This window comes from Mytilus californianus, unplaced genomic scaffold (genome assembly GCF_021869535.1).
Source record: "Mytilus californianus isolate M0D057914Y unplaced genomic scaffold, xbMytCali1.0.p SCAF_11, whole genome shotgun sequence".
NCBI classification, from domain to species: Eukaryota; Metazoa; Mollusca; class Bivalvia; order Mytilida; family Mytilidae; genus Mytilus; species Mytilus californianus.
This window is the reverse complement of record NW_026262593.1, coordinates 73,859,883-73,872,524: the sequence shown is the minus strand read 5'-3', so window position 1 is coordinate 73,872,524 and position 12,642 is coordinate 73,859,883. Positions and strand designations below refer to the sequence as shown.

At 33.7% G+C, this 12,642-nt stretch overlaps 1 protein-coding gene across 3 annotated transcripts in view; it reads left to right on the top strand.

Annotated features, from left to right (window-relative positions):
• The window catches only part of LOC127720682 (uncharacterized), a 33,061-nt gene that overhangs the window by 18,109 nt on the left and 2,310 nt on the right, over window positions 1-12,642 (top strand). For 2 of the 3 annotated variants that reach the window (XR_007990925.1, XR_007990924.1), the window contains 3 exons: window positions 1,799-1,897; window positions 2,649-2,939; window positions 5,835-6,029. Coding sequence is in view for 1 of the 3 variants with exons in the window: in XM_052227403.1 (XP_052083363.1) it covers window positions 1,799-1,897; window positions 2,649-2,939; window positions 5,835-6,029; window positions 10,424-10,456 (618 nt within the window). In the remaining 2 variants the exon portion in view is untranslated. Of the gene's footprint in view, window positions 1-1,798; window positions 1,898-2,648; window positions 2,940-5,834; window positions 6,030-10,423; window positions 10,457-12,642 lie in introns of all 3 variants that reach the window. The other variant, XM_052227403.1, reaches the window with a different exon arrangement.

Below are 12,642 nucleotides of genomic sequence, written 5' to 3'. Positions count from 1 at the left end.
TATAACAGTAAATAATAATTGTTTATATTTGTTTGATAGTATATATAATAATCACAAGATATATGGTATTATTGCCACGGGAGTTTAGTTTTTTTCATGATTTAATTAGTTGTGTCATTGTGAGATCGTTTATTATTTTGTATCTACTCGACTGATATTTGCATGTTCTTAATACATTATTCTAGTTCTGCTCATATATCTTTCTCAACTGACATGTATTACCCTTATTAAAGAGAGATGAAAAGCACCAAAGGAATATATAAACTCGCAAGTCAAAAACAAACTGACTGTTATTAAAAAAAACACGAACAACGACGAAAAGACAAATAATAAAAAAACACAATATATAAACCTAGAAACTGAGCATCACCAACTCTACCAAAAACAGGGGGTGATCTGATGTGCTCCAGAAGGGTAAGCAGATCCTGCTCCATATGTGACACTCGTTGTGTTGCTCATGTAAGAACAAACCCGGTGAAAAGTATAATTCGGTTGGTCATTTAGAGAAAAAGAGGACGGGGTTGTTGTTACGACAATTGGAACATATCAATCGTCATCTGTGAAACAGATATTTTATATTTTAAATACGGTAAAAGAACGAGAACTGAAATCGTTGAAAAATTATGGGATGCATAGCAGAAAATTCTAACCTTGCCGATACATCCGGTTTTGATCCTTTCGGAGAATATGCTGCAAATCTCTTAGTTTTTGTTACTTGCCTTGGTTTTTGTCTTCTTAAACCATTTATACCGTTTGAACACTGAAATAGGACTTTTTCCAAAATTGTTGTGTTGTAGATTTAAAGATATATTTAATGTTAATTGATAATGGAAAACTGTTCACAATTGCAATGGTAAGGAATATAAAATCTTGTCACACTGATATCAAATTTTAAAAATTGTATTTCAAAACGGCATTATAAAGGAGAACATTTCGAGATTGATTAAGTGTATGCGTAGTAGAAATTTCGTTTATTGATATTATTAATTACAATACAAGAGATGCATGCTCATCAAGAGTTCTTGTACAAAACGAATGTTGCAATACATTAAGGAAAATTTTACCTGATATATATATTTTCACTTTTTTTGCTTAGGTCTTCGATGTTCCATTATGTTTTGATTTCTAGTATGCCTGATATATCATATCGGTATATTCGTTTATTTTACTGGAAAACACTTTTTTTTTGTGTTCACATAAATCTGTATATTCGTTTCTATCTCGAGCAGCATTTTTTTTCTTCAGATTCATGCTTCATTTGTTTCTTTCATTCGTTCACCTAAACATCAGTTTTATTTAAATTACATTTACATCTTCCGGTATTTTGTAATGGTTGATCACGTTTATAATTCTACTTTGCATATTTCGTCCGTTCCATTTACAATTGTTTTCGATATGTCTATCAATGTGCACTTTAATCCTTTCCTAGTCAAACATTGCTTAATTATTATTAAAAATAAATATTGATCGTTTCACAAAAGCTGTGATTTATTCAATGCAAACAGCGCCTTTTGATATACATCGCTGTGAGTTGTCGTTACTTTGGTATGTTTTTATTTTTCTTATTATCATGTGTAGATGAATAATACATTTCTTGACTGCAACATACGACGTATGGTGTTATTTTCGATTATATACGTTTCGGCATTTTAAGCTCTGTATACATAATATACCAAATAGAAAAAGTTCTTTAGAAACACGAGTTCTTTTATTGTTTGTCATTTAATTTTCATTTTTATAATGCGCATTATTTTAGTTTTGATATCTATTAATTCTGTAATACCTTTTAATTTTACAGTACAATTTGAAGAAAGGCCTTTAAAGTTTTTCTGGGGAGAAAGTTTTGATAACAGTTTGAGGAATTTGAGAACTATATTGAAGGACGAAAAATTAGAAGGTAATTTGAGTGTATAGAATATTAGTTTGATCTAAAGCGAAAAAGAATACAAAACGAATATACTATATAATAGATATATCATCAGTCATAATTTCCAAAAGATGATTGATTGAATTTTGCTCTAAGTCTGGTGGCAAATATTTCATGAATATACAGGACGAGAACGAATCCATAAAACACTAGGTTGGTCCTGTAAAAGAGGACGTCCGGGATGAAGATCTTGAGAATTTGGACTGCCACTGGAAAACGAGAGGTATTTGATAGGGACAGAAAGATATTTGCCTAGCAACAGGTCACCAACGGACCCGTAAAATAGTTTTTGCAACGTGCGTGGCACTCTTTCTTCATGATGCCTGTTATCTAAATGTTCCCATTCGGACCCGACAATGGCTGCAATGTCAATGTCTGTAGACTGAACACCAATAATTTTAGATTTCCATAGTTATATGCATTCCACCTCTTACCTCAAAAATTAACAAACAAAAAAGTAATGGGTGCCTTTCTTTGATGAAGAGGAAGAATCCAATAATTGTCCAGTAAGTTCATATTCTCAAATTCTTTAGCCAATGACTTTTTTCAATAGTGATAAACACATTTGAAAAATTAGACATGTAGAACAAGACATTTGACTTTCCTCGTGTGAACAATGTTGTAATTATATCTTAACACTTACATGAAAGTTGTTACGGACATCGTTTTGTGGTATGTTATATGGTCAAAGGAATATAATAAACAACTTTATAATTTTTAGTAGGAAGACGTAAAGTCCGTGTTCAGATCATCTGCCAGAACGAAGAGAATGTCGAGGCAACCATTGATATTCTCATTTCCCTCAAAGACGAGATAAACGAAGACTTGAGTGGAATTGAATTCATTGTTGCCACTAAAGGGAGCATCGTTCTTCATATAGATATCTTGGCACAAACGTTGGAAACAGATGAACTATTACAATCCACCCTGACTTTATTTCTTAGAAAAATTTTGGAACGAATATCGACATCCAATATTGAAAGTATTGATATTGTTTTATTACCTGTAGAAGGTTTGTAATTAATGTTCCATAACATATTTAAACCGAAATTTTAAATAACTATATGTTCATTAGAGTATCCCCTATGCTTTTATTTCCGAATTGGGAAGCAAAATTAATTAGTTAGCTTATCGAGGTACATTATTGATTAGTTGTAGCTTGTTTACGTCCAATCGCAAATATTTCACACATCTTAAATACGAGAAAAAGAAAATAGCAGTTAGCACGAAAGGTAGGTTCTGCGAGATAGATTGGCCCAAATAAAAGTCTGAACGGCTGAGTACCATTGAAAAATGTAGGTATGACGAATGGGGAATACAAGCTATATACTGACTCGTCATATAATTGTTGAAACAGATATTCAACATGTTGGGAGCTTGCCACACCTTTATCAGAGGCATTGTATTCATTGCCAACATTTCAACCGGAGGCGGCTGCAAATTTGAGCATCCCACACCTCCAAATGGACACCCCACTTTTAGCAAGGTTTTTCTTCCGGATTGGCAGACGACCAGGGATGATACTGTATGTATATCCAAGTCTGTCCTAACGGTTTCAATGGAATTTTTACTTAACACCTACAGGGCATTGTTGCGCAGCAGTAAATAATCATCAAACCATTAATGGATAACTAGATACAATAAAAGAAAGAAAGAAGAAGAAATCAAATTTGAAATTAAAGAAACAGAATACTAGTAGGTCTATAAATACACATTCTACATCGGTCTTTAAAGACTAAAATTTTGATAAGCAGTTAGCACCTGTCCTACCTCTATGACAAATATGTTGCTGGTCTGCCCAGAAAAATCCCCAGACATCGTTTTTGTGTGAATGTAAATCACATTACATAAGCTTCTTGATAAATGTAGTAGATATTGACAACTCACTTAGAAATGCAAGCATATACCCCAATGACACTTACAAAATAAAACATGAATAATCATAGGTCTGTTCTATGTTCCTTGGGATGGAGTGAATCAGATGAAAACTCCAATATATTCCCCACGACACTTACCAAAGAGGAAATCATGAATAATCATAGCTCTGTTCTATGTTTTCTTTGGATGGAGTGAATCAGATGTGGATACTAAAAAATTCCAAAGATATCTTCGAGTACCTACATTCTAAGTCTTTTTCCTCTTGCAATAGTATTAAAACATTTTACCGGTGTACCATTTACACAAGTATTCCCCTTTTCAAAGTAAAAGACAACTTGAAAAAATTGGTCTTACTTTGTTTGATAAAATGTCTCTTGTTTAAGGAGGGGATAAATCGTAAATTGTAAGGATCACTCTGATTCGAACAACAACATTTTGAAACGGACATTATCAAGATGCTTGATTTCTTGATTGACAACATAATTGTTACGCTTGTATGACCAAACAAACATTTGGCATTCCCATAGGAACCAAGTACCATTATCATTTAACTTCACGTTCCGTTATATATATATATATATATGTCCTCTCCCTAAATATTTTCAAAGTTTAGTGACGTGTGTTGTGCGCATATATTGGCATGATGGAGATTTTTACTTTTTCTGTTTTTATCTGCCTATTATAGTTTTATATATATATATATATATATATATATATATGTTAGACTAAGATCGACGTCCGATCCTCAAATCGACGTCCAAATCTGACGGCATGTTCTCAAATCAGTGTCCAATATTTTAATCCTCTAAATGACGTCCAATGTGACGTTATGAATCACAAAAACGACGTCTGATTGATGAGAGTCTCCTCTCATGTCTAAATTTCATTGAATCATTTATTTTTAAATTGATCCTTGTTTATATTATCTGTATCGTTTTGTCTTTTTGTGAAGTAGCTAACAGATACTATTACTGTTTTTCTAAATTTGTATCTAAATAAAAGGACAAACATCAGAAATGACAATAAGACAATCGCCGACATTATATTACTATTACATGTACACAGAAATGACAATAAGACTATCACCGACATTATATTACTATTACATGTACACAGAAATGACAATAAGACTATCACCGACATTATATTACTATTACATGTACACAGAAATGACAATAAGACTATCATCGACATTATATTACTATTACATGTACATGCATATTAATATTTTGGTGAAATACGTTCATATTCCTGAACTACGGTGTCATTTTCCTTTCTTGTTCGGTCTTGATCATATAAACAAATGAGATGTAGATAACCGAAAGACATCTAGAGGGCAGAATACAGACTCAAACAATATAAAGAATGAAAACGTACGGCCAATTGTTGAAAAGTATTATGATTTGGTCTTAAAATTTTCAACAATTTATTTGAGTTAAAGGTTCAACCCACCCTTTAAAATATGAATATATGATTTCACTGCGACAAGTCCAGAAAACGGACGTATTAGAGAAGTCAAAAATTGGACGTCGATTTGAGAACAACAAAAAAGACGTTGATTAGAAGGACATAAAATTTGCTATTGATTTGGAATGTTATTTTAGTATGACGTTAGATTTGAAGGTCGATTTGAGGAACTGACGTCGATTAGAGACCAGACATCGAGCTGAGTCTTACATATATATTAAATATACATTCTTTTTTAAAGGATCGTAGATGGGAGGTTTCGTCTATATGATTCATGTCCGTTTCACACTACAGACGGCAAAAAAAAACATGAAAAAATCAAAGGAAGTTTTTGAAACCAATTCCATATTTGAACAAAAAGCAGTAGATTATTCTTTTAAATTTAATCTAATTAAGCATTTAAAGTGAGTCATTGCATAAAATTTAGTGATCAATTTGAAACGGTTTGCTTCTAGCAAAAAGACGCCACTTTAATGAAGAGGTTGACGTCACACCAACGGTTTAAACATAATATAAACTTGGCTGCTTGATGCATTATTTTATCATTACTTTTACATTACAGAGTTCACACAATGGAATACACCAAAACCTATTGGACAACCAGTTTACTTAGAATTTGATTTCGAGGCTGAGCTATTTGAAACGAACTATAACATTAAAGAGCAGTTACGAAATTTTTCGCACGCCATCTTCAAACATTCAAATGGAAGCGTAACAAACAATGATGTTACTGCAACACTCCTACCTATTTGTCTTGGTAACTAATTTATCACTATACATTTTATTTTTGGTAAACATGCAAATTTCTTGTAAATGTTCTTAAAACAGATAAATTATTAAATGTGTGTTTTTATATTAGTCCCATATTCTTTGCGCAATCCAACACAGCTGTCTTCGAGCCAAAACTTATAACCCTCGACCTCATACGACTGTACAAGGACATAATACAAGATTATTTAAAAAAAATGATACCTTTAACACATGACTTACAATAACCGCCAAAAGAGGTTGTGGTAAAGGTTAAGGTCATCTTCATAATTTTGTTATCTTTATTCCAAATAAACCGTAACAGTTAATGATGAGATGTTTTTGCCAAATGGCTGTTTACGACACGTAACAACTTCAACGCACTGGTGACCCTTTATATGAGTTTTCTCCCCTTATATATTTAAAAACAGTAAAACTCTTCACCCATAAAAGTGGACGACCTGGTGTCTTTCGATATGATATCACTGACCTATGACCTTGAAATTGAGCTCAAGGTCAAAAATTAATTTGACGTTCTAGATTTAGACCTTTGTTAAATTCAAACTGGTTCATATAAACCAGTAGGTCTTTTGCATTAAGTTGGTAGACATATGTATGACCTTTAAAAAAGACAACTGGAAGTGACATTATTATAACCGGAAGTAGCCATTTTCACACTACATTATTAAAAAAAACACATAAAAATGTTTAGAATCAGTTTGATGTCACTTATGATATGAACCCGAAGAGACATCTTCTAATAACGTTTTTTAAACTGTTCATTAATCTAATCCTTTATTATCGAAATGTGAGATGGAAATACCTGTGATTGTTCCCTGAGCCCATTTTTTTCTTATGATGCTTGATTGTTTCGCAAGATGCTGCATAGATATTTGGTATATGATAACGAACAGTTTATACACTTTTGAAACTGATACCGCTTCACCGAATACTTTTCCTTAAAACAGTTATCTCCCCGAACACGGTTTTTCTTGTTATTTCTAATGCTACACAACCGTAGAAAAAACTGATTTTTTTTTTCCAAATTGCTCATTCTATCCTCATGATGTTTTGTTTAATTTTGACCGAAGTGGTATAGAAATTCCATACGAGAGTTATTTCTCCATCATATTTGATATAAGTTAAATGTATTTGTACCTGGCAAACCATAAGTGATAAAGATCTATGGTCTTTTGATTTGATGTCGTTGGATCGGTCAAAAAGAAAATTAGGTCAAGGTTAAATGTTCAAGGTTAAGTGCTAAATTTGAGTTTGGCTTATTATTACCAATTTTCAGAAATCGTATAAGATACCGACAAAATATTTTTACAGCATGGTTAGTCGCGACATGTCATAACAAAATCAAGTTTAGTTTAAAGGGTACGTAGACATTTGATGGGAGTTTTCTCTGCTCTTATATTTAAAATTAGCTGTATGGTGATAAAACTCGTAACCCGTATATTGAAGAAACTAGGGTCTTTTGATTTTAGGCCCTTGTTTTATGACCTTGAAATTGGGATCAAGGTCAAAGTCTGATTTGACGTTTTAATTTTCTAACTTCTAAATGGTTCATGATAAAGTCAAAGGGTCTTTTACATTGGATTGCAGACACATGAACTTAAAAGAGATCAACCAAAAGTGACCTTTTGTAAATTGGAAGAAGCCATTTTTGTATTATTTTCCTGAACAATTTACTAGACCTTTATATTTTTTGGAATCAGTGTGAAGAAAGGTTCAAATGAAACAGGAAGTATCATTTTGTAAACCGGAAGTACTTACTAATATTCCTTACTTCTAGAAAATTGATATATAAACCATACATTTTTAATCAGCATAAATTAAGCTATTGTCTTGCACTAGAATTTACATGTTAAACCAAAAAAGTATATTTTACTGTCTTATATATGTCCATTTGGGGTGGGAAGACCTTCAATTGTTCTCTGAATAGTAAATTATGCTTTTTTTCTCCGCCAAATTTCAAAGGGAAAAGTAAATAAACGTACGTAAAATGTTGAAATGATCTTTGGTACCAATTGTATGGTAACTGTTAGGCACCAAAGCGTACTATTTATCTTAAAAGAATTATCTCTACTTTCCCAGATACATTGTTATTGCTACTCTTCATAAACAAAAGGAGTTAGCGACAGAAAGCGGTATATTGAAGTATATCATAAACCATCAGCCTAAAAGATCTAGGGTCTTTGATTTAAAACCATTGGACCATATCTAGAATATATAAGTCATATTTTAGATATTAACTTTTTTTTCATTTTTCCCCAATTATCTCAAATGGTTACAGATGGAACAAATTTGAAGGATGGAAAGTTAAGGGGCATTTGTTAACATTAATACTGGATAGATTTTACCATTTTGAAAAGGCATAACTCCAATTGTCGGTTTGTTAAAAGTCGTTATTAAGCATAACCCTTAAAAGGTCCTAGATCCATAGCACTTTTGCAATGACGAGGACTAATGCCATTAACAAAGGTCAAAATTCAATATAGCCTACTGTGAGGTTTTTACCTTATTTTACGGGTTTCTAGCGCTCTAGACCACTCGGCCTAGATGGATGGATCTATCGTAGAGTTGTCACTTGTTTAGACGTACTTATCAAATAATTATTTATGTGACTGCATCTTTCTATCCTTTACGATATATAATTTAGCTAGTCTGCAATCAATTCCATCTTCATGACTAATATATCATGTAATGTGTTACAACTCTAGATTCTTCTTACGAGGAAAGGTAACACTAGGCCACCGAAAGCTGATTTTTTTTAGTTCAGTCTAGGTAGCCTATGTCATATCATATCGTAAAGCCGAACAGCTCATCATGTAAGAAAGCAGCTTGTCTGTTCTTAATATTATTATCAAACAAAGCTTGATCGAAGTTTATAGTATAATTTAATTCAAACAGCTAGTTTTAAACTGTTAGGCTTTTGAGTAACTTGGTCCTAGTTATTATGCAATTACCAAAGTTGTCATTCTAGCTGATCTCAGTTTTCTTGGTGTGACATTGTTACTGGTGTCCACTAAATTGATCAAATTTTGTACGTCGTTACCGGAGACAGAGATAAGTAATCATTGCTCTTAAAAACATTAACTATGGCAAGAATATTTGACTACCCTTTTATTTTAAGCTCTTTTAATTATGAATATAAATTTTATTGACTTTTTTTCTGTTTTCCAAGGAGTTAAAAAATGCATTGTATCTATAAGTCACCAAATAACATAAAAGAAGTCGACGAAAATGTATTGGTTTAACAAAATATCAATGGCATATAATGAAAGAGTACAATATAAGAACATATTTAAACGTGACACCTCAAAGTGTGTAGACTGGTATGTAGGGCCATGAGATTTTGACAGCCAAACATTTATGGCCTCTGACATATGACTTTTTAATAGCGGTATACTACTGTTGCCTTTATTTATATGGTCAAAAGTTAGGCCTTGTAATAGGCTAACTACGGCTTTCGAAAAGCGATGTTGTAAAGGTTAAAATGCAGGAAGCTTGACATTGCCCTTCAAGAACCTTCTTATTCAACCTCCTTATTATATTCTTAGATGGATGCGTATTCAAATATCCTCCGCAGCAACTTTTCGACAAAACCTCATCATCAGAAAAAGAAATTTTAAACGATTTTTTTTTATCCTGGGTATGGGAGCTCCCTCGCAGATCTTTGCAAAAGCGAAAGACCTCATTGAATGGTGTCTATTATAATATTATTAAATTTCCCCTTATATTAATAATATTTAATTGGCCTTCTTTCAAACAACAAATTTTAAGTCAGGAACAACATTTAATGAAATTTAAAATTTCACTTCACAAACCACATAAAAGGACTTTTTTTTTTATTGATTAACAGTTCATAAGCGACCAGTGGCAAGTATTTCATGCATGTGTAGGACGAGAACAAATTAAAAATACATACAACAGGTACGTCCTGCATAAGGCCATTTATGATGATGGTCGGGGAAATTAATACTTCCACTCCAAAATGAAGGTACTTAGGATAGGGACAGACATTTTGAAAAGTTACAGGCCACCAAAGGGAGTTGAAAGAATTAATGCAGAGAGCGTAGCAATCTCTCTTCCCGAGGCAAGGAAGTTATCGTTTCAATTCTGACCGGACGTGACTGCGTACTTGTACATCCCGCACAGCCAAACGGACGTCCCACTTTGACAAGGGTTTCTATTTCTATTCCCCAGTCAAACGAGGGATATTTACAACCAGTGGCAAATGTTAATTCATAAATGAAGAATGAATTTAATATGAATGTACTGTAAAATGGTTGATAAAAATACAAAAACACCTCTTTAGCATTTTAATTTAACTATTTGTTCAATGATATAATCGAAGCTTTTTTTATTTATCTATTTCACAAAATTTGTCAACAAAAGAAGAAGCAAACACCCAAGCTTTAACACCTGAGGGTAAGTTGGATAGGCGACAGAGACTTGTAACACGCTAACTTGTTTTTCACCCCAAATGAACTTTAGATTGATTGATTGATTGTTGGTTGCTTAACGTCCAGTGGCAAATATTTCATGCATATTCAGGACGAGAACAAGTTCACAATAAATACAATAGGTAGGTTCTGTAATAGATGAAGGGATTAAGGTCGGAGAAATTTAGACTGCCACGGGAAATGAGGGTATATTGGATAGGGACAGAAATTTAGCCTTGCAACAGGTCACCTACGGACCCCTCAAAGAGTTGTTGCAAGGGTTCTTAACGTTCAAAGAGCGTGGCACTCTCTTTACACGAGGCATCGGATTTAACGTCCCCATTCTGACCGGACGTGGCTGCAAATTTGTACATCCCGCACAGGCAAACGGACGCCCCACTTTAGCACGGGTTTTACTGCCGGTCGGAGGAAGACCAATGGTGACCATACTTCTATTCCCCAGTCACCCTTGGGGGTCAAATGAACTTTAGTATAAGCAACATGAATTTTTACTTGTTGTTAATGGCTTGAACTAGCTAATAGTTAACTGTGAGTATCGACAGATATGTATTTTGTACTTTTATGTTAGTGTAAAGGTTTTAATGTGCTATTTATCTATCTGCGGTGAGGTAAGCCCATTCCAATTGATTGATTGTTGGTTGCTTAACGTCCTGTGGCAAAATGTTCCATGCATGTTCAGGACGAGAACAAATCAACAATAAGTACAAAAGGTAGGTCCTGTAATAGAGTCCGTCCGGGATGAAGGTCTTAGAAATTTGAACTGCCACAGGAAAATGAGGGTACATTGGATATGGACAGACATTTTGCCTTGCAACAGGTCACCAACGAACCCCTCAGAGAGTTGTTGCAAGGGTTCTTAACGTGCAAACAGCGCTATCTTTACACGAGGCATCGGATTAAACGTCCTCATTCTGATCGGACGTGGCTGTGTACTTGATACATCCCGCACAGCATCGTATTTCGGCATCCATTGCAACCAAACATACGCCTCACTTTGGCAATGTTGTTACTACCAGTCAGAAGAAGTCTTGGTGACCATATTAAAAACCCAAAGTCAGCTTTTGTGTTGATAATATATCAGTGGTATTGTATTTTCTCTTTTAGTAATCATATAACATAATATTTGTAAAGACTGATTATATTTTTCGTTTAAATATCAGTGGCTTAATCAGAAAGGACACAAACTAAGAACAAATTGTATGGTCAACCCTGAAAGTGGGTCGACTAGTATAAAATGGCTTTGAGATATCGACAGCTACAAATTAAGGGAATGGTGCATATGGTCAAAAATATTTCTTCGCAATAGGCAACATAAGGATCCTCAAAACTGTTGAAAGGGTTAATATGCAGAAAGTTCTAAAAGTGTAACTAATAAAACGCCCCAATCGTGATCTGATGTGGGTTTGTACATCCCACAGATGCACCTGCAGTCCCTTGCGGCGAAACTTCTATGACGGAGAGATGTGTACTAATTTCTCTATCCTGGGATAGGAAGCCTCCTTGATGAACTTGCTCCCTACTAGATCTTTGCGTAACCGAAAGACATCATCATGTATATATTTATACTAGTATTTAAATATCCCTATTATGAAAAAAATACTTATGAAGAATATTTCATTAAACTAATAGCATATTGAACTCCACGAACAACACAAAGCCTTTCAAAATGGTCAGCTCATAGATGATCAATTGTTTAATTGTTGTTTGCTTAATACGTCCAGTTGCAAATATTTCGTTCATTTTCAAGACGGGAATGTGTTAAGGATACAACTAAAACGTTAGTTCTTTACAGTAAGGCAATACCAAACAGAAGTCCCTCTATAGCATGGTACGTTGATCGTAGTTCTATACAGTATTAAACTCGTATATGACTGCAATAATGCAACTTATTTCAAATCGACTCTTCTGTCCAATATTGCCCCAAGGACTCTTTGAGGGGTTCACAGGTTGCCAGTTACAAGACAAATTGCCTGTTCCTTACCAATATACCCTCATTTTCCAGTAGCAGTCTAAATTTTTCTAGACCTTTATCCCGGATGACTTCTTTTAAAGGAACTGCCTATTGTATTTATTTTCAATTGTTTTCGTCCGTAACATGCATGAAATATTTGCCACTGGACGTTAAGCAACCAACAATCAATAAATCAATCA